We start from the raw sequence: 22053 nt of genomic DNA on the forward strand, positions 1-22053 counted from the left end.
TAATTAATTTATCAATTCATCCCCAAGAATCTAGTACTTCACTGCACATATTCAAATAAAACTTGGGTGAGAATATTTTGCTATATTGCATACAATCATTGGAGTACATTAATGCAGCGGCCATTGTAGGAGGATGGGATTCCATATATTTAACCAAGACTTTCTCAAATTCCTGAATAGATAGATCATTATTTATATAAAAATCCTTTGATATACGGAAACATATTTCCCAAAGATCAGTATCAATTGGAAAGATATTGATACATTTGTCAATGACATTTGCCGCTCTAACTGAAATATTATTTTCACTTTGTGTCACAGTTTGAGGAATCGTCTTATTAAAATAACTAGATTCATCACAACAACAGGGTAATGCTTGATAAATATTGGTTTCCATTACTGGATACACTTCTTCATTTAATATAGACATTGATATATCCTTGATCCTTTTAGATATAGTATTACTTATTAAAATTTTCATTTCATCCTTTTTCATGGTGCTTATTTCTTCATTTTGATGGGTGATGTAAAATTGATCATTGGTGATGACATGTTTTAAAGATTTTAGTAACATTTCGAGACAGTTTGAGTACATTTTGCTATGATAAGAGAATTTGGCGGCCATATTTGGGTTGTCTATTAACGCTTGTTGGTTGATCCAGGGTTGTAGGAGAAGTATGACGTCATCGGGCCAGGATTTCTTCTTGAAGTCATTGATGTTGAGCAATGGATTGGGTACGGGTTCGATGGGTTTGCGTCGCAAGACGTCAACGTCGAAGGGGAACATGATATCGAGACGGTCCAGCGGCTGGAAGAGGAACTTGTTGCTGTTTCTGCTCGCGGGGATCTTTATGACACGTTTTGTCGTCTTCATCATTATCACACGATTGTTCGGTTTCTCGTTATTCACCTGAAGAATTCAATTTTCTTAAGATATCTTTAAACTAAAAGGTTATACAAGAACTTAAATCACTGAAGAATATGTTAATTTTAATAATGTCTTCATGCAGTATAGTGATGGATCAAATAAACCTTTGAATTATATCTAAAATCCAAGCACATGTTATACTTACATGTTTGCTCATATTACCAGTTGCGTAGATCCTAACATCATCATCTATGTATATGGTGAAGTCACCACCGCAGGCCACCAGCGCTTTGGTGGTCACGTTGGTATCGTCAGTGTCCGGAGTCCGGCTGCCTTTTGTATTATCAGTCTGGGTGTCCGGTCGGGTTTTTACTTCGGTAGGTATCACAACTTGTTTTCGATTGCCGCTGCCTGGAAATAAAGTAAAAGTTAATTTTATTTTTCATAGTAATTTAATTTAGAAATGACAAAATATAATACCTAATTGTCCGTCAAAGTTCAAGCCCCACGTGTACACGGCGCCAGTGTGGTCAAGTATACACGAGTGATGCCAACCTGCAGATAACTGGAAAATATACACAATTAAATTAAATTCTATATACTTCATATTTTATAACTAGTTGTCGCCCGAAACCTCTATCCGAGTGGAATAAAAAAAACTTAATAAGTAGCCTATGTGTTCTTCCAGACTATGTTCTACATCTATGACAAATTTCATCAAAAACCGTTGAGCCGTTTTGGAGATACCTTCAAACATCCATCCATTTAAACATTCACATTTATAATATTAGTAAGATAGAATGTTAATTTATTACAAATGTTAAACACATTAAATGCTACAATGATTTTCATGAAATCATTAAAATGAAGTCGACGGCAGTGAATGTGTTAAATGACCTACCTGTACAATGCGTCCGCGTACATTCCTAGTGTCGACCAGCTGGGGCAGGAGATGCGGATCAGGGGTGACTGTGGTGGGGACGGGGGCGGGGGCGGGGGCCGGGGCGGGGTCAGAGGTGGGCGTGGTGGGGGCGGGCGAGGGGGAGGGGGAGGCGGCTCGACGCGCCTGGCTCGCACGCACCTGCTGCGGACTCGCGCCCCACCGCCATAACTGTCCCTTGCCCGTCAACGCTAACTGGTGGAGCAATCAGACAAAGTTACAATCAGTAAAACATTGTTCTTTTCAAATATCTTAGCGACCCAAAGTCTAGGCGCTGCGCAGTGCCCTCCACCTTACATTCTACTACAAACCTAGACATCTAAAATTGTGTTCTTTCACTTAAAATATTTGAAAACTATAATACTAGAACTTATAAAGTAATATTCATCTACTTGTAAATAGAAAGTAAGAAATGGTCGACATTTATGTAAGGGGTATTAAAAAACTATTCTAATAATTATTCAATTCTTTACATTTTACATCGTGGTTACGTTATCAAAATCTTTTATTTACAACAATTTATATATTTTTAATTATATAATAATTTGACGTCTCCCAAAACCCGTTTTATAACCTGCTTTGGCGGAATTTCTTTTATTTTATTTTCTAATGAACTTTCGGACAATATTGTCCTAGATGTATGTAATGTGTTGTATGTTGATGTGTTGGTATACTGACGGTGTGAAAGTATCCGACGGCGATGTGTGTGACGATGTCGGGGAGGGCGAGGCGGGCGGGGAGGGCGGCCTTGGCGCGGGCCCCGCCCCCCAGCTGACCGAACACGCCCGCGCCGCACGCCCACACCTCACCGTTCTTCATCAGCACCACTGTGTGACACGCGCCGCAACCCACGCTCAGCACCTACACATCACCACCTCACACTTTATTCAAAGGAAAAAAATATTTTCAGTCAGTTTAGCTACCTATATCTATAGTTAGATAACCCATAAACAAGAATAAATAAAAAAAATGTGAGCCGTCATGGGACGCCTGGAAGATGTGAAACATCGTGTGTGTACAAGTAATATGCATAAAAGATAATATTATTTATATATATATATATGTTTACCTCAGTATAGCGTGGCGACCCGTCGCCACGCCAACAATTCGGTTTACAATTGAGCCTATAGATGTTTCACATCAAAAAATGATAGTCTATGATTATCGGAATAATTTATTTAAAGCAGAGTAGACATAAAGAAGAAAAGAGTAGATGAGGAACTGGTTAAGTATATTAATTAGAATTCACTTACTTTTCTACCAAGAAATTTTGTAACCAACTGCGGTGTGTATTGATCGTCGATATTGCCGAGACAAAGTTGTCCATGAACACCCCATCTACAATATAATGTAATTTAATATATCTATGTTAAATATAATAGAGATGATAAATTGAGAAAAACTGATTACGAAAAAGATATCAAATTGCAAGTCAATACCAGCAAAGATGGATGGTTGCCATGGTAACGGTAATTCTCAGCTAATGGTGAAGTCGTTTGGTATCTTTGGAACTTTGAGTATTGCAACTTGCAACTGAAAGTTTTACGCAATGTAAACAATAAAATATTTTTTTTTTTTTACAAAAATGAATGGAATTTCACACGAATAAGATTATAGTTTAAAAACAAAAAATGTGGAAATGGATAATTCATTTTTGAGTTCTAAAACATTGATAACATCAAATGTGGATATATTTTGAACATATTTACCCCCATGTGTAGAGCCTACCGCCGAGGTCCAACGCGGCGGAGTGGTAGTGCCCGGCGGCGACGGCGGCGAGGGGGGCGGCGGGCGCGCGCGGGGGGGTGCGCACGTGCAGCAGCGCGCCCCCCGTACCCCCCGTCTCACCCCCCGCGCCCGCCCACGCACGTCCCACGCCCAGCTGACCGTACCTGTTGTCACCCGCCGCGTATATCTGACAGTGGAATTGAACATTAATGTAACGATGACTATAGATCAGTGTTTCTCAAAGTGGACGATAATGCCCCCAAGGGGGCGTTTGAAACCTAGAAGGGGGCCTTAAAGGGCCCAGAAAAAAATTGGGGGCGTTGATGTGGGTTAGGGGGTCGATGTATAATTTGTAATTTCATTTACTTTATATAGTATTTTAAATTTCACCAAAATTAAAACCCTCACTACACAATAACAAATAATTAGTTTATATTTCTATAATTTTATCGGACACTTTAAAAAAAAAAAGAATATTTAAAAGAAAATTCTGTTAATCATTAAATTTACAGGCTTACTTACTCCATTCTCGGTGAGTATCAAAGTATGATGTCTTCCGCAGGCCACATCGAGAACTCTGCCGATTATTTCTGTATTGACAGGAGTGTTGGTCATCATCACCTTGACGTTGCCATCATCAGCCAGCGCCCAGTGACTGAGACCACAGGATAGCACACGCTTCGGTGTGTACTGATTCTTCCAAGTCTCCGGTCTATTTGTCAACTCTACATGTATGTCCGGACAAGGTGACCTCGCTTCAATAACGCATGCCACACGCATGAAGGTTGTTATTAGTTGTAACATTCTTGTTGTCTGAAAATAAATAAATAATATAATTTTTTTTTGTAATGACGGCCAAGAAAATATCTGTATAAAAATCCATCATACTAATATTATAAATTCGAATGTTTGGATGGATGGATGTTTGTTAGTAGGTATCTCCGGAAGGGTTCAACGGATCTTGATGAAAGTCTGAAAGAACACATAGTCTACTTATAACATTTTTTTTCAACCACGCGGACGCAATCGCGTGCGACAGCTAGTGTATAAATAAAATTATGAAAACTAATTCTTACTTACATAAATAGAAGTTATTCCTTGTTTCAAATCGCGCATCACTGGCCTTAGTTGATCTTGTAATGGATTCATCCAAAGACATAAACACTGCAAATATTATTATTTTTTTTAATCCATAAAGTAAAAATGAACACTTCACGACGTCATAACCTGATACATACCTTTAAAAGTTTAGTATCTAAAGTATTACATTTGTCCGTAATAAAATCGAACAGCCATTGTCCGTTCTCCTCGAGCAGTATGGGCACGAGGCAGGAGTGTCGCAGCAGACAGGCCAGTGCTCCACGACACAGCTCGCGCCGAGCCTTCACACCTGCCAACATCAGGTGAGGCTGCCCGTGGTACAAACTGAACAGCGGCACCAGCTCCCACAGCCCGATGGCCGCCGCCAACGATGTCAGTTCAAGTAACTCCTTCTCGGTTAATGTTACGAATTGTACGTCTCTGTAAGTAACAAGACTAAATAAATATTTTATTTATTAAAGATGGTGGCAATCGAGCAAACGGCCACCAGATTTTTCTAATAGACTAAATGCGAAGATACTATCACTTTGCACGTCTATGTCTTCTGGGTGATCGCGCAGACTATTAGGTAAAAGATGTTGAATTGCGGGCTCCATCACTGTTAAATTTTACACTACTATTTTATATACTAACACAGTGTTTCGCAAAGTGGGCGATAACGTCCCCTTGGGGGCGTTTGAAACCTAGGAGGGGGCGATAAGGGGCCCAAAAATGGGAGGCATTGAAATTAATTAAAGCAATGAAATTGTGGTTTTTACGTTTTAGGGCTGAATAAAAATTAGGGGGCTCTGAAATATAATTGATTTTCAAAAGGGGCGGAGAAAGAAAATAAGTTTGACAATCACTGTACTAACACATCAAACTTCTCTTCGGGGTTGGTGCCGACTTTGAGCAGCATGGCCAGCAACTTGGCGGTGATGGCGGCGTTGCCGAGCGCCCCCGCCGCACCCCCGCCTGTAGGCTTGTACATCGACAGCTCGTGCATGCGCCCGAACACGCCCAGCCGAGCCACCCACCCGTCCGGCTGGCTCTATACATACATTTCACTTGTATAAATAATTGGTCATACTTCTGCGCGGGCGAGACTTTGAAACATATGGCGTTGCATACAACGGATATGAAAGAGTTCAAACACATGAAGTTATATGGGAATGTTCATATCTAACTAGTGGCGGAGCTCGCGATTTCCTCGCGATGTCAAATAAATTTAAAAGATTTGAACCTATCGCTCGCACAAACCCCTAGCGGCTAAAACACCCGCGCGTTTGTATAAACGAGCACTATTAGTACACAATACATTCTCTTTAACGCTTCGGGTGCAGTAATGAATAAAGACAAACAGTAGCAACATTGCTTGGTTAAAAGACACTTAGGATGAACTCGTACCTGTGAGAGAGAGAAGAGATACTGTGCGGGTGCGATCTTCCCGCGCGACATGAGCATGTCGGCGGCGGCGCGCAGTAGCGTGGGCACGCACGCGCCCAGCGCCGCCGCTGACTGCTCCGCGCCCACGCCTCCCCGCATTATCAGGCTCACCAACCATTCTGATGGCTCACAACTGTACCAAATACATTGTTAGTGCTAAAATACAATTTCACAGTTCCCTAATTACCAAGCAAATCTTATAAAGGAGGGAACAGAGACATACTGTATGTTTCAAATAAGATTGTACGAGTTAATAACCTCAGTCGATTATGAGTGAGAGTACCATCTGATACTGTATAGAAATTAAAACTACATAAAAAACTTACACAGTATTCAGTATGTAAGCGCCACAACTGGTGACCACAAGACAAGGTTCAATAGGAAAGCGGGGCAGCTGCAGGTCGCACATGAATGTGGGCTCGCGCCAGCCGGGTGTGGGCGCCGGAGGTTCGCGAGCAGTCATCAGATAGGCGCGGTGAACGTCACCTATCAGTTCCACCGACCACAGCTCACTGAATTCTCTCTTAGCTCCTAGCAGACCATCACCCTGTTACCAATTATTTATGGGATGAATTTACTACATTCTTCTTCTAGTATTTATATAGTAAGAAATGATTAACTCTCTGACCGAAATAACCTGCCAACCCACCATAAGGAAAAAGTTAGGATATAATGGTGATTTGTTACGATTTATTACCCACTTACTTCACATACCATTTCACTACATGTATAAATCTATATTTTATCTGTTACTAGCTGCCGCCCGCGACTCCGTCCGCGCGCAGTTAAAAAATGGGGGGTTATGAAAAATAGATGTTGGCCGATTCTCAGACCTACTGAATATGCTCACAAAATTTCATGAGAATCGGTCAAGCCGTTTCGGAGGAGTACGGGAACGAAAACTGTGACACGAGAATTTTGAGAAATTGATTGTAGAGATTGAGAGAAAGAAGATTGTATATTTGTATTTGTTGTAATATCACATAACACAGGCAAAATGGTGAAATTGAAAAAACAAATCAGCTCACCAAAGGAAAAACACAAGGAATTATTTAGTATGACATAACATACTTGACATTTTATATTTTTTGGATATGAAATTTGCAAAAAGTAAAGACAGTATGAAAATAAATAATAATATTACCTGAACAACAGAGAAATTGGCACTATGTACTTCAAGTTCATTCTTCCTCAGTAAATAGATAAGCCTCTGTGACCATAAGCCTTGTATATAAAGGCCATCCTTCTTTATGTGAGGCCTCAATGTCCTTGATGGAGTATCATCTTCTGGACTTTCAAGCTAAAAAATTATGCATTTGATATAATCTAAAATCTCTTAATTTTATGGCTAGAAACTTACAGGTACATAAATGTTTGAAATTTAATACACAAACATACAATAAGTTTAAAAGAATTCCATTCCAGCAATAAAAATATTACGCAAATAAATCCAGCATTAAAAATACTTACAATTAATGTTCCTTCATTCAATTCAAAAGCAGTTAAGAAATGTCTTCCATTCACATATTGCGCGGTTAGAGCCCAATTATTAGAGCCCTTGCGAAACATGGGTAAGTATTCAACTGGTTTCAACACATATTCCACAGTCTGAGATTTATCATCTGCAATAAAAATCTCAATACCTATTTGCTTTCTTTAAAACAATTAAAGGAATATAATTATGTAAATGAAAGTTTGAACTGCAAAATGAATACATAATGTATATTAACACTACACAGCTATTATTTTTATTAACAACTTTGTCAGAATATTCTATCCATAACCTCAGTTGTTTATTATACCTTTAGATCCACCTTGAGTGAAAAATGTTATTTTATCCTTTGATAGTTGTCTAATATAAGACATAAATCCATCTTTTTTCTCTCTGTCATTTTGAGCTCGATTTTGTTGAAGCCAGTTGTAGCCCATAGATCTATGTTCCAAAATCAATTTCCATTGTTGAGATTGTCCTCTAGAGATCTAAACATGTACAAAAGGAATAAGCAAGTACAAAATAAATCAACTATTAATTATTATAATACATACCAACAAGGCAAGCAAGTCCAAGGAATCATCAAAACATATCTGTAAATCTAAAATTTCTCCTGCAGCATTGACTTCACCCACAATAGTCTGGGACTCCAAGGAATAAAATGTTACTACTCCTGTCTGTAACAATGTGAAGAAAATTGTATTACATGGCTTTCTGGCTGGCATGGCATAATAAATAAATGTGCAAAAATTACCTTTGATCCAATAACAATTATGTTTTCAGATTCCTTTGTCAACCACCAGACCACAGAAGTTGGCAGTGGTATATCACCCAGTGGCAAAACAGTAACTCTTGTTGAAGACCACTTGCAGTCATATACATTTTCGGGTGTGAATAATGGAAGAAATGGCACAAGTAACACCTTTTGCTCACTTACTATAAGTAGCCAAGTACCGCTTGGTTCAAAACACATACAATATACAGGATTATCATTAAAATCCCAATCATAAACATTATCAAACCTTTCCAGTTGAGGATTAATATACAAGAAAACGAGCTCTTTATCGCTGGAAAACGCCAAAAATTTTTTCAAACCGACTTCGTAAAAACTATGATTGACGATATCGAGATGAACTAAAACATCTAACTTGAATAAGCCGGAAAAGTCAAGATTTTCACTATGTTGAGCCATTTCTAAATTCAGTAATACATTAGCATTCTCCTTATTTTTATTTGTTTTGGAAAATAGTTTGATGTTCCATGTTCTTTTGTGCTGTCATTTAGTGATGTATCTGATTCTGATTGTGATGTTACAGATGAGGAAAAACTAAACATCAAAGTATCGATTCCTAACTACTACGATTACACAGGTTTGCACAGACATGTGATCTGAATAGAAAATAATTTTTTTATGTAAAAACTAATTATAACAAATTAAAATTACATGAAGAAGTGTAGTAAAAGTATGCAATTTATAACAACACAATAATTTTCGGTTTTTAAATTGACTTTGTCAATGTCAAAGTCCATCCATAGATCCATATTTTTCTGATTACAGGATCTGTAACTGTAGTAAAACAAAATGTCACAGTGTTTATTTTAATAAGCGCAATTTTTAAAAACATTGCATGAAATTGCAATTTATAAAGTTATTGAATAAAGTAAGTCTTTAAAAAAATCTAATGGGATGAAACTGTATGTACTTTGGTACATATATGTTTAAAGTATTCCACATAAAATCTTATAAAAATTGGGCAGAAAATGACAAAATCTTGAGAGGTTAAAACTTTTGATTAGCACAATTTACTATATTACATATTGAGCTTTTTTTGGAAGAAACAATCATATAAAATGGTATAAAAAGTATTTCCTGTTTATCGACCTAGATTTAACTTTTTTTTTATTCAGTATGAAGTCTTTTTTTCATCGCGGAATAAACATATTATTCAAAAAGAATCTACTATTAACAAACAGTATTACTTCTGGGGCGTTCATGGGTATTGGAGATATCATCCAACAGGAAATTGAATACCAATCAAAGGTTCTCCCAAGACGTTATGACTGGCCAAGAACAGGTATATAATTGCTTTACTATTAGTCTATTGTCTATTTAGTAAATCTATACCTGTAAATACTTAGACATCATGTATTGGAAGTGGTTTTTCTATAACAAGGTGAATTCAATGAAATTCCTGGGTAAGTCTTACTGGATAAATGCAGACTTTTGAAGTATATATATGTGTAAATAATATAGTCCTTTTCAAATAACTTGGCCCCACAAGGTCATTGTCACACTACACAGTGCCTTCCTTAACATTCTGCTAGACCTTGCCACATCTAAAATTTAGTTCAGCACAGCAACTTGCACAGTTAATAGCTGCAAAGATGTCTAAAAATTACTGCACTTGTAATTGTGAAGTATATAAGTTTTAAATTTTCAGCAAGAATGTTCATTGTTGGAACAATAATGGGACCAATGCACCACTATTATTACATTTATTTAGACAAGGTGCTTCCATATGCTGATGTTAAGACAGTTGTAAAAAAAATAGCATGTGACCAGTTATTTGCTTCTCCGGCGACACTTCTATGCTTCTTTTATGGAATGGGTACATTAGAAAAGAAAACTTTGGAGCAGAGTACACTTGAAGTAAAACAAAAATTTGTTTATGTTTACATGGTCAGTATGTTTAAAATATTATTTTGTTAGTAAGCATATTCATTGTCAAAAAATACTTTCTTATAAAATAATACAATATGCATTTCTTATTCCAGGGCGACTGTTTATTTTGGCCTCCAGTGCAATTCCTAAACTTTTATTATTTACCAACACACTACAGGGTTTTCTACATCAATTTGGCGACAATGCTATTTAACATATTTTTATCCTTTATTAAGCATTATGATCAAAAAAAAGTGTAAATACATGTTATTTATTTAACATATTTCCTAATCAGAGTAGTGTTAAATTTAACTTATTTGAAGATTATATATTTTAGTTCCAAAGTTGATCTTTTACTACCTTCATAGAGTATTTAAATTAAGGATATACCAATAAAAGAATTAGGGTTATAATTTAAAAATATTTTAATCTTAGAAAGTGTATAAACATAATGGAAGAAGAATTTGGAAGGATTTGGATATCCAAATTTATATATATTAACCCCAGCACATAGTCCAATCGTCTTTCCTTGTTTGTAGTTTCACTACTATTCTATATAATGCAAGAGCAGGACCCAGTGGTAGACCTAAACCCCTCACAATATCAGCCCTCCTTGCTGTACATATTGCTTGTCCATCAAATTCCTGAGAAAAGTTAGTATAAATTACTTTATAAGTAGTCCTTAAGTGTAAGTTTTTACACTATGTACACTGGCTACAAACACATAATGTCAAGTCACTCATTCTCTTTGAAAAAAAAAAAAAAAACAGAGATACCAATGTTTTTGTAAAGATTTTTTGGAAATGTACAATAAATGTTTGAATTACCTGTTCTTTCAGAATCGGTGCCGCTTCAGGCAAATGTTCCATAAAGTAACTGTATACATCTTCTGTTGTCCAATTACTTATATCAGGTATACTTGGGTCAAATGGTACATCTTCTGCTAATTTTGTAGGTGCTCTATCTAGTTCATGTGGTTTTAAAAATGGATCCACTGTAGATGATTCTGAATTGTAATCAATATTGGAAAGTATAATTGCGGGGGAGCCAACTATGGTCGGATGAGATTCTAAGCAGTTGTTACATTCCCATTGATCCCATGCTTTCAGTCTTTCCGGTATGCGAGGTGTATGACATAAAGCATGGTAGGCATCTGAGCAAATATTGCAAACTGTCAAGATACCCTGTAAAAAGTAGAGAAAAAATATTTAATGCTTTAAGAGAGATTTTACTAAGTTCTTTTAAAAATGTAAAAGAAAAATATTTTGGTATCAATTAGATTTTTTTAACTAACCTAACCACAATTTTAAAAACTAAAAATACTGACAACAGTACCTAACAAATGAAATAGCGCCATCTAGTGGCTGCTTTTAAAAAAAAATTAAATGATACATGTATTACTGAAAGTATTAATGTTTTGTAATATCCTCCAAAATATAAAAAAAAAATTGCAATGTAAATAAAATTATTATAGCAAGTGACAGTGAACTTGTTTTTCACTAATTTGAAATTGTTTCCCTTTATGTTTACTGTATGTTTTTTATCCTTATCAAAGGAAGAATTCACTCAATTATCGGTTAAACTAAACTCGGTTCAGTCATTCAGGCTCATAGCTGACACAAAAGTTACATTCATACTACAAGAAACAAATTTATATATGACCAAAAAACATAACCCTCTTGTCTGTTGAGATAAAAAAAGATGAAAGTGGTGTAAAGTAATATTTTTTTCCCTAAACCAATTGATGTTAAAAATTAACTTAATTGTTTAATTAAAAATTAACAAAACTTACAGCATCATTAGTTTCATAGCACACAACACATGTTTTACAATGTGGACATTGCCAAGTGTTATCGGGTCTTGGTTTTAAAATACCCGAGCCTGTCTGAAGACAACTCAAGTGTGCTTTATTGTTACAATCGCGACACTCCACAATCCTGTCATTAGAACCTCGAGGTTTTTGGATGTGGCACACAGAGCAAACACCTCCTGACGCTTCATGAGAGATTGGCTCTTCTGATTCCATGTCTTCTCCGCTTCCATCTAAAGAGTGTTGGCTTTCTGATAAAGGTGTTCCCTCTTTTTCATTTTTCTGATGACTAGCTATCATTAATCTTTTCTTTATAGTGCTCTTATTAAGAGATCCTACAGGTCTTCCTCTCTTGCGTTTGCTGGGTACATTATTGTCTGATGGGTCGAACACCTTCTTTGCCATTTTACGTCTTTCACCAACTCTTACACCAGAATTTTGATTATTTATATTTTGACTATTACTCGAAGTGACATTAGGTCGTTTTTTCGGTCTGCCTCTCATTCTTTGTGGAGATGATCTACATGATGAATTAGCTGATGATGTCATCTGTAATATACAAATTTTAACTTGTTTAATGTCAGCCAGTTCCCTGTATTTTTTATGTTCTATTTAGATAAGCACCACAACTTTAAACTATGGCTACACAATGCTTTTGCTGAGAAATGTATAAAAAATCACAAGTAAATTTGTGTATTATAGAATTAAATAACTTCCTTCCCTAATATTGGAATTAAAAAAAACATTATCACTAAAAAAAGAATTACCTTTGTATTTGAATCATTATACTCAAATTTAAAACTGTCAGAACTATCTCCATCAGGATCTCCAGCAGGGCCCAAAGCTAATGTACCATTAGGTAGCTTGACTAGGCTGCCAGAAGATAGTTCCTTGTTGACAATTGTTTCAAGTTGCTTTTTCGTATATCTCGATAGAAATGCCGCTTCCCGTATAAGATCATCAAAAGCAATCCCATTTTCCAAATAACTTTGATCTCGGTATATTAATGTCGCGATTGCAGACGAAATAATTTTTCTTTCATCAATTTCAGACGCCATAACTAATTGAGAAAATAAACAATTACTAAAACAACAAAAGAAAGTTTATTAACAATAAAAATATTTCAACTTACTATTACTTTGTGTTGATTTCTTTCGCCACTTAGCTGCGTTTCTATAGCTTACATTATCTTTATAATCGACTTTAAATATGCTTCTTTCCTTTAAACAACGTTTAAGGTCAGCTTTTGTATCTTTAGGTGCAACTTTATAACACTTTAGCATAAACTTGCAAATTCTGTTTATATCTGGGCGAGACTTTCGCGAACGTAAGTGATCTATTGCTGCCAAAATTTGATTTTTATACTTTATCTCTGACATTTCTGCAAATAAAATAATTCGTGAAGAAAACATTTACAGAAAAATTTACTTACAAAATAATGAACTCACTTACCTGGATAAAATCATGCCGCTGGATTTAACTATCCAAGATATTTTGCGACAAAAATAACTTAATACCTTAAGGTACTAAAGAAAATAAAAATATAACACTGTTTATTAAACAATGATCTTGACGGTGTAATTGATTTAAACGATAATTGAACAATTAACAAGTATATATCAAGTACCTATAGTTAGTTATAATAAAGTTATAGGAGTAGAGCAGGCACAGGTAGTAGCAGCAGCAAATACCAAGTACGTGCCAAGTACCAAATTCTTGTTATGATTGCTGTGCTGAAGTTGCCAATATAGAATATTTATAATAAGTTTTATGTAAGTTTATACAAGAAAAAGGAACTTTATATAATAGGAATACATTAAAACAGTATAATGACCAGTCGTTGGTATAAGTAAGTAAGTGGAAGTTAAAAGTATTTTGATGGACATATATCTGAATATTGACAACAATTATGAATGAAAAAGTCTAAGGAAAAATTAGCCAAAACAACTTGATCTAGATAGAGTTTGTTTGATTGTTAGGGAAAACAAACCATGAAAAAAATATAATAATATAAGAACGATTTGTATAAAATACAGCTTGTCTTGTTCTAAAAAGGTTTGTTGTTAATTAACTACCATAGAGTTGGTGTCATTTGGTTGTCAATTATCAAAGTCACCACTAAAATGTCATTCTCGTCTCCCACTCCTAATTTATATATCTAACCCTTCCCCTTTCTTAGATGAAATCAGAAAATATCTAATGTTTTTATTTTACTGGGTCTTTAAAATTAAAACATTTTAAATTCATAATATCGAAAACATTGCCATGTCTACTTCAATTATAGTTTCAATGCGCAGTACCTACAGTTGTATTAAATACTTACGTTGTTCATTCTTTTCTACCCAGATAGAACAACCTGCAAACAAAATTACCGGTAAGGTAGTAAATGTTGCGATAATTGGAGCTCCTAATTCAGGAAAAAGTACATTAATTAATAAGATTATGGAACGCAAGGTGTGTAATGGTTTTACTAATTTTTTTTTTTTTTTACTAATGAAACATTTTGTGAACTACTGGGGATAGTATCTTCAGGCTGCTCTCATTTAATAAATGTGTTGAACTTACAGATTTGTGCTGCTTCTAATAAAGTTCATACTACAACAAAGCTTGCCAGAGCTATTTGTTATGAAAAAGATACACAAATTATATTCTTGGATACTCCCGGTGTTGTAAGTGACAAGGAACAAAAGAAGTAAGTTGATATGAAAGTAATGTTTCAATATACTGTTTATGTACCTGCCACACTCATTCATTCAATCATCACTAAGTTAACAAATAGTGTAGGATTAGTATGATAAATCTACAGTAAGTACTGACATTAAAAATATCTGTTTTATTGAACTGTATTTAAACAAAATTATATGAGAAAAAAAATTGTGACTTGTCTATTGTATTTCAGGTATAAACTACCAGTATCAATGTTGGGTGCTTGTGAAAAAAGTTTACGATGTGCAAATGTTGTAGGTGTAGTGCATGATGTGTCAAACAAATGGATGAGGGACAGCATTCATCAAGATGTCATAAGCATGTTAAACTCAGTTGGTAATATACCAAGCTTTTTGATACTAAATAAAGTTAGTATAGATTTTGAATTAATACGGTATTGTGGGGGACATATTCTTAATTTCTCTCACAACCAAGGTGTAAATACTTTTTATTTATACTTTTTTCAAAAGTTTTCAACTATTTTCAGGTAGATCAATTGAAGTCTAAGAAACAATTACTGGCAACAATAAGAAATCTAACAAATGGAGTAATTGCAGGAAGACCTATGCCAAATTCTGACAGATCTCAGTCCTTTAAAAATAAATTGCAAAGGGGCTACAGTCACTTTTCTGATGTGTTTCTAGTGTCTGCATTAACAGGGGATGGTGTAGGAGCTATTAAGGTTAATAATGTTTTATTAATTAAAAAAAATCATAAAGTTAACTTAACTCATTAGTCAAAAGTCACAAGTTTTTGGGACTGCATTAAACTTTTTTTAATATATACAATAAAATTTCAGGAATATCTTATATCCAACGCAAAAGTTGCAAATTTGCAATATTCTCCAGGCTACTGGACAGACCAAACTCCGGAAGAGCTAATCGAGGAAACTGTACGAGCAAAATTTTTAGATTTCCTTCCGCAAGAAATTCCCTATAATTTAAAAACATCTTTAGAATATTATGATGAATTGGAAGAAGATGAGAAAGTTGTATGTTCAGTTGTTGTGGAGTGTCCTTCAGAGAGAATTGCGAGGTTAATAAGTGGTGCCGGAGGAGGGAGATTGCAACAGATTAAATCTTACACTAGAAATGATTTAATGGACCTTTTTAAGAAAACAGTAGTTATTGATTTACAATTAAAAGTTAAAAATAAATCTATTGATGATATACAGAACAAGTAATATTGTATGGACAGAAAGTATTATTAAGAATGTATGTTTTTATTTTCTTTGTTAATAAAAAAAAATAAAGAAAATGGCTTGGTTGTTCTAATTAATAAAACATGCTTAAAATTTAGTTACTGGTAATGAATGCTAAAAAACTATTAAAATAAATACAACTGGAATGAACTTGAGACCGCGGTATAAGTTATCACGGTCACCCGCCACTTTTAGGTGACACTGAACTAGTTTTAAAAACGTCAGGATCGCTTTAATATTTCGCTCAATTGCACTATTGATTCGATGAGGTTTATGGGACGGGAATCTGCAAAATATCTACACATCGGTTTGTCAATATAGTACAGCTCTTTTTTGTTTATCTAATATCTAAAATTCTCGTGTCACAGTTTTCGTCACCGTACTCCTCCGAAACGGCTTGACCGATTCTCATGAAATTTTGTGAGCATATTCAGTAGGTCTGAGAATCGGACAACATCTATTTTTCGGTTTTTTTTTTAACTGCGCGTGGAGGAGTCGCGTGCGACAGCTAGTATTAATATAAATAAATATATTTTATCTGATATTAATTTTTTTTTTAATTTCCTCCACAATACGTCTTGAAGATAACCTTATTTAACAATTAAACGTTTACTGCGCCACAAATTCAAGTTACGTTACTTTCGGGTGTGTATTGTAGGTCTGAATCGGGTGAGTTTGTAGTTCAAAACTTTAATAAATAAAATTACATTATCCTCTCGCTTAGCTAGTCATGTTTAACAATACGAGCAGAATGGAGGGAAACTCTGAAGCGGGCGTTTCAAATTAATCGCACAACTTTGTTAAGACTTGCTTGCGGATAGTTAGTTTAAGTTTATGTGACGGTAGTTCGCGTTCTACGTACCTATATAATATGCTAAATGTGTAAATGAATTACATTCCTTAAGCGTATTGTACTATGTAAATGAAGTCCCAGTTTAAAACTTCAAAGTATTTTAGTACTTATGTTCTAATAGATTAAAATTATTTTCGTATGTTCATAGTTAAGTCGGAGATCTCTCTCTCCTAGGTGATAGGCTAGAATAGAACAAATCCGAAAGAGCCCTACAACACTCTGTAAAAGAAAAATATAGAGCGGACAGCATTGGCAGACTTGTCTAAACAACAAAATAGCTTGAGCGTATTCGTCTAATTGACTCCTGATTAATATTTGTACTTAACAGATATTAGTTAATCATTACCCTGTCTAAAGATAGTAACGAGTAAAGAGGGTAGGTATGATAGGCAGAACTTGGACTTTGAAATAGAAATGAAAATGTAGATTAATAATCTTTAAAAAGTAAAAAAGATAAAATTATTTAATATCTTTTATGCTTTCATTATGACGAGTAAAATACAGTATATATTACTACACAAGCGCCGGAATGAAAGCTCAAGGGCTTTAAGGCTTTAGAATGTAACGATGTTAATGCGTGTCAAAAGAAAATGAACGAGGGAAAGAAACGAAGACGAAATATTTATTTATTCGGTGACTGAATAAAAAATTAAAATTTAGACAAATTTTAAGCCTTTGAAATATTGCAATATTCTAGAGTTATGTTCAGGTTATTTTTAATGTAAACTTATTTTTTACACTTAAATCATAAAAAGATAAAATCGAAGATTTCAACAGAAAACTGTTTTATGAACGGTCCGTTCGTTTTAATTTTATCAACCAGTAAAATTTTATTGCTCACTCGAAAACACAGTTTTATGTGACAGACTAATAAATTCCCACGAAACTTGAAACTCTATAGAAATAACCGAGTGTCTCATTACAGACATCCTCTTATGAAGATGTATTTAATTTTTCAAAAACTTTTATGGGAATATATACAATCAATGATAATGAACTTGAATTAGGCAAAGCGATAAGCATAAGTCCAGATATAAAATTATGCATTTTTAATTAATAAGTAACGGAATCTTAAGGTTTATCTTTTAAAAACTAAACTTTAATTAAATGATTTTTATCATGAAGTTAGCTAGGTAAAAGTAACGATCCTATTCATACGCTACTTCAATACATTCAAGGGTGACGGCTGAGGGTCCCTCTGGTTAGCGTAATGGCTTTATGAGGGTTTAAGGGCTGCCAGTTTAATAGATAGAATATATTTCGTAGGGCTTTCTAAATAACGTTGTTTCTAGTCAAGATCAAGATAGTTTTGAATAAGTATATAAGAGAGTCTTCAAATAACGTTTAATATATTTTTACGTATTATTTATATAGGAGATTGTTTTGTCATAATAAAGCTTTTAAGCTTATAAGCTTTTAAGCTCAGTTGACTCTTAGCGCCAAAAAAGTGTTGCCCATCCCTTTTACACAAGTCATTTAAACCTTAATGGAATCGAAAATGATTCTGTTGTTTTAAAATGAATGAATACATTTACGTATAATATATTTTTATTGAAGATATTAAAAAAAATTAAAAACCTTTCTTTTTTATATCTAAACACCTAATATTGTTATACATAACTATACTTAAAATGCCATAAAAATACTCTTTGTGAGATCTATTTACAAAGAGTATTTTTATGAGATTGACAATGTTAGGTAACTAAGATCATTTTAAGAAATTCTATAACAAATGTTATTTGTTTTAAAACTTTTGAATTGTTATTATTATCGTCAAACTAGCAGTAAATTCCGAAAATAATTTTTATTGCATCACTAATAAAGCAGTCAATTAAAGCTGAAACTTGTGTGATTTAAAGGAGGAATAATACATTAAAAACGTTATTTGAGATCTCGATTGGATATCGAAATTGAAGCAGTATGTCGGGAAGCGCGCTCCCGATTTATTGCTCCGGAGATATCAATCCAGATAAAAATAATTCGCTCTTCTCTCATATTTATCTGCGAGTAATATTCAAAGTATTAAAAGTCGACTGAGAATATGCTTGAACTTCTTATCCATATGATTTTTGAAAATATATTATTGTTTATTGCATTTAAGTGTTATTTTTATTTTTATACGTAATATTTATAGTATAAGAAATAAGGCATTATTGTGAAGATTTAACTTGAGCGTTTTCTTTTGGATCTTGTCCAGTAGTTTAAATATATTTTAAATTAAAAAAATGACCATCAAAAATATGAAACATTTTTGGTTTATTGTTCGTAACAGATGAAATTATTTAAAAAGGTCATAAAGGCCAATACGTAATATGTATTTATCCCAACAAAAGATATGATTATATTATTACAGGGGAATACGAATGATTAATAATTGCCATCTATTTCCAACTTTTACCATTCATTATCGTTAGTGAGGAAAGTTTTTTGCTTTTATTTTGATTGTTGATAAGAAGATCTTGCTACTTATAATAAGTATTGGCTTTATGATGGAAAATTTATAAAAAGACATTGCTTTAGCAAAGTTGTCCCTCCAACCGGACTCAAATTTACAAATATTAGTCGACGGAGACAGCAAACTGTTACAGTAATCCTAAGTCTATTTGCGTACTCATATCTAATTTCCATAGAGACGTCCACTGAGTTAACGTCAGTCGCATATTATATAAAATTGCTTCGAAAAATGGCTTTCGATATTTACTTCTAACTTTATTACTCTTAGCTCAAATTTTTATAGTATTATTGATTTAATTATACCTACATATATACTCGTCACTATTTATTTATTATATACTCGTAGTTTTCCGTGTTTGTGCTCTTTGTCCAATTGTATAATTTGTATTATTTTTCGATAGGCAAATATTATGTACCAATGCTTTATTATTAATATCAGCACGTAATAGTTATAACCTTGTTTTATAAAATTAAAAATTATGATGTAACATTTTATAGTGTTAAAAAAAATTACTATGGAGATTTATCTATATCGCACGCAAATGTAAACGTCTCCAAATTAAAAATAATAAAAATGCTTACGATCCTTTTTATTTATAAAACTAAACTAACCAGTCTTTATTTAAAAATTGAACGAAGAAAATTACATGTTTTCTGTGTGAAAGTCAATACAAAGTTTTCATATAAAAGTAACCTTGTTTGCAATCAGTAAAGTGCTTCAAGAAAATACAAGATAAGAATATTTGATAACGCTTCAGATTTTCGCGTATTATATTCTTTAGAAACGTATTTTCTTTTCACTATTATTTTGCTTTAAAAATCGATCACAATTGAACTTACAAACATACAAATCTGTATATGTTACTTATGGTTATGCTGGATATAAACAAAAACCACACGATTTTTTGCGAGAGGAGGGGGAAAACGAGCAGTGGAACAACTTTTACCTTTAGTTGGTAAATCTTATATTTAACCGGTCAATCCTAGGATACATCGTAGTTCGAGACTTTCCTGTAACATATAAATAAAAATTACGCGCGTAAAACATTGCGCTGCCTAAGTCAGTACAGTAAAAAGAGTAAGAACAACAGTACGTGATAGATTTTTCCTAGATGTTAAAATAAAATGATAACAGAGTAAAACTGTTTATTTCTGATTGCTCTGTTTGGCAATAGTCCATTTTTCCGCACGATAGTAAAGTTTCTAATTAGAGAAAGAAAGAAGATTTCATGCAATTTGAAAGAGGTGTATTTAACTATATTTATAACTTAAGTTACATAAGATATCGTTTCGATAATTGTTCTTCGCCTCTATTAGATAGCGTAATCTCTATTAGATAGATCAACTGGTCTCAAAAAGGACTTATATTGTAAAAAAGGTGAATAAATTCTTCAATTTTTATTTAATGAAAGTCATTAGTATTGAAAAAATGGGCCATAAATTCATTTATTCATCTATAAAATGAAAGGGAGGCTTTATTACAAAGAACTAATTACGTCAGGTACAATCTAACTTAACCTTTCGTTTATCGCTTTGAAAATTTTATCTTCATTTTTATCTTTCAACGACCTACTTTCAACGAAATAAAGAGATTAGTGTTGGTTTTTAAAACGACATTGTTTTTGCTAAAGCTTCGAAATTCTAATAAATGGATGAAAATCGACAGAGAATATTTCAAGGACGCGTTGTATTTGGAATGTCAAGGATTAGCAAAGAGACTTCATTACAAAAGAATATATATTCAATTCAAACCAAAAAATCGAACACAATTTTTTTCTAATTTATTTTGTCTACTTTTTGAAATGTGTGAAAAAATATATACAGTCTGAATTGGATCGCAAGGACGAAATAAGTGTTTTATTTTAGTTCATTCAACATGGAGGTTTATTTTACAAGAGAGGAGAGGAATAGACGTATAAGTTATCCATTTAATAACTTTATCACATCTCATAAGAGTCAATTCTGTAACTGCTGATTTGCTGTAACAAATCTTTGCTTTTAGTTGAATATCAAACTCTATAGCACTAATTTAACTTATTATTCTTTATTATCTATTCCTATACTATAAAAAACAGGAAAGATTTGTTTGTTTACATCGAATAGACTCCGAAAATACTGATCCCTTTTTCACACACTATTCCCGGGTGATATAGTTATATTTATTACGGAAGAAGTCGCGGGTAACTGCTAGTATATATTTAGACTAAGCAAGGTTCAAATAAATTTACCAGTAGATACAGAGTAAGAAATGTAATTTAATTTAAAAATATTACGCTTCATCCTCTAAAGATTATCAAGAGGGACAAAAAAATGGAACGGTGCAAAGAGAAAGGTATTACTTAACTTTGTGACTTTTTATAAAAAATAATATCTCCGAGAAAGTTTACCCTCAATCTATGTACATTTTATACATTCATGGAGCTCATAACGAGAGAAGGTTTGCGTCTTTAGTGCCTCTTGTTTGAATTATGCTTTCTATATTAAAAAAAGTGTATAAAGCACTAACTTCATATTTCATAATAAGAAATTAAGTTGTTTTATCGGTAGAATGTGATGAATAAAGTAATGCGAAATTTTTGTGAAACCGTAAAAAAAAAAAATAGAGACTTTTTCTTTGTTTTGCATGAGGAATGCTAACGAGTAAATTCTTAGCATTAAAATCTTAATATGTAAGTGTAAACAGCCGTTATAATATTTTAGAACAAACGCTACATAAACATTTCCACCCACAAAATATCCTTACGCAACAAGTGGACGTCCTCTGAATGAGGATATCAAAGTTTTTTTTTAATTGGCTCATATTGTAAAATAGA

At 33.7% G+C, this 22053-nt stretch overlaps 4 protein-coding genes across 6 annotated transcripts; 2 read left to right on the forward strand and 2 right to left on the reverse strand.

Annotated features, from left to right (window-relative positions):
- Nucleotides 1–16: 16 nt before the first annotated feature.
- Nucleotides 17–8823, reverse strand: LOC106716510. Its single transcript, XM_045678247.1, has 18 exons — nucleotides 8309–8823; nucleotides 8109–8231; nucleotides 7865–8042; nucleotides 7533–7684; nucleotides 7207–7362; nucleotides 6389–6609; nucleotides 6024–6195; nucleotides 5492–5667; nucleotides 4775–5057; nucleotides 4617–4700; nucleotides 4059–4349; nucleotides 3518–3723; nucleotides 3062–3146; nucleotides 2487–2669; nucleotides 1770–2003; nucleotides 1349–1433; nucleotides 1074–1279; nucleotides 17–910 (listed from the first exon to the last, which is right to left on the reverse strand). The coding sequence occupies exons 1-18, from the start codon at nucleotides 8744–8746 to the stop codon at nucleotides 17–19; spliced, it is 4167 nt and encodes a 1388-aa protein (XP_045534203.1). The 5' UTR covers nucleotides 8747–8823.
- A 359-nt stretch (nucleotides 8824–9182) lies between these two features.
- On the forward strand, nucleotides 9183–10503 carry LOC106716670 (mpv17-like protein 2). Of its 3 annotated transcripts, none has more exons than XM_014510237.2 (4): nucleotides 9183–9215; nucleotides 9463–9629; nucleotides 9996–10234; nucleotides 10330–10503. In XM_014510237.2, the coding sequence occupies exons 2-4, from the start codon at nucleotides 9464–9466 to the stop codon at nucleotides 10474–10476; spliced, it is 552 nt and encodes a 183-aa protein (XP_014365723.2). In that variant the 5' UTR covers nucleotides 9183–9215; nucleotide 9463; the 3' UTR covers nucleotides 10477–10503. The 3 variants fall into 3 exon arrangements, with proteins under 3 accessions (XP_014365723.2, XP_014365721.2, XP_014365722.2); XM_014510235.2 differs by lacking the exon at nucleotides 9183–9215 and adding an exon at nucleotides 9222–9333; XM_014510236.2 differs by lacking the exon at nucleotides 9183–9215 and having other exon boundaries at nucleotides 9414–9629.
- A 210-nt stretch (nucleotides 10504–10713) lies between these two features.
- LOC106716614 lies at nucleotides 10714–13665 on the reverse strand. The gene is made up of 6 exons (XM_014510162.2): nucleotides 13479–13665; nucleotides 13159–13407; nucleotides 12794–13086; nucleotides 12009–12575; nucleotides 11044–11400; nucleotides 10714–10860 (listed from the first exon to the last, which is right to left on the reverse strand). The coding sequence occupies exons 2-6, from the start codon at nucleotides 13403–13405 to the stop codon at nucleotides 10714–10716; spliced, it is 1611 nt and encodes a 536-aa protein (XP_014365648.2). The 5' UTR covers nucleotides 13406–13407; nucleotides 13479–13665.
- A 524-nt stretch (nucleotides 13666–14189) lies between these two features.
- LOC106716636 (GTPase Era, mitochondrial) lies at nucleotides 14190–15994 on the forward strand. Its single transcript, XM_014510190.2, has 5 exons — nucleotides 14190–14480; nucleotides 14594–14718; nucleotides 14926–15100; nucleotides 15220–15414; nucleotides 15532–15994. Exons 1-5 carry the CDS (start codon nucleotides 14292–14294, stop codon nucleotides 15913–15915), a joined length of 1068 nt encoding a protein of 355 aa, XP_014365676.1. The 5' UTR covers nucleotides 14190–14291; the 3' UTR covers nucleotides 15916–15994.
- The last annotated feature ends 6059 nt before the right edge of the window (nucleotides 15995–22053 follow it).

Source organism: Papilio machaon, chromosome 6 (assembly GCF_912999745.1).
Source record: "Papilio machaon chromosome 6, ilPapMach1.1, whole genome shotgun sequence".
Classification (NCBI taxonomy): Eukaryota; Metazoa; Arthropoda; class Insecta; order Lepidoptera; family Papilionidae; genus Papilio; species Papilio machaon.

Coding starts and splice junctions, on each gene's coding strand:
- LOC106716510 (XM_045678247.1), bottom strand. CDS start 8,746: ATGGCTCAACATAGTGAAAATCTTGACTTTTCCGGCTTATTCAAGTTA. Junction 1,434..1,769: donor TACGCGGACGCATTGTACAG/GTAGGTCATTTA, acceptor TATATTTTCCAG/TTATCTGCAGGTTGGCATCA. Junction 1,280..1,348: donor GAACTTTGACGGACAATTAG/GTATTATATTTT, acceptor CTTTATTTCCAG/GCAGCGGCAATCGAAAACAA.
- LOC106716670 (XM_014510237.2), top strand. CDS start 9,464: ATGAAGTCTTTTTTTCATCGCGGAATAAACATATTATTCAAAAAGAAT. Junction 9,630..9,995: donor TTATGACTGGCCAAGAACAG/GTATATAATTGC, acceptor TTAAATTTTCAG/CAAGAATGTTCATTGTTGGA. Junction 10,235..10,329: donor AATTTGTTTATGTTTACATG/GTCAGTATGTTT, acceptor TTCTTATTCCAG/GGCGACTGTTTATTTTGGCC.
- LOC106716614 (XM_014510162.2), bottom strand. CDS start 13,405: ATGTCAGAGATAAAGTATAAAAATCAAATTTTGGCAGCAATAGATCAC. Junction 12,576..12,793: donor ATAATGATTCAAATACAAAG/GTAATTCTTTTT, acceptor TGTATATTACAG/ATGACATCATCAGCTAATTC. Junction 10,861..11,043: donor CACCGATTCTGAAAGAACAG/GTAATTCAAACA, acceptor AACTTTTCTCAG/GAATTTGATGGACAAGCAAT.
- LOC106716636 (XM_014510190.2), top strand. CDS start 14,292: ATGTCTACTTCAATTATAGTTTCAATGCGCAGTACCTACAGTTGTATT. Junction 14,719..14,925: donor AGTGACAAGGAACAAAAGAA/GTAAGTTGATAT, acceptor ATTGTATTTCAG/GTATAAACTACCAGTATCAA. Junction 15,101..15,219: donor GCTTTTTGATACTAAATAAA/GTTAGTATAGAT, acceptor AACTATTTTCAG/GTAGATCAATTGAAGTCTAA.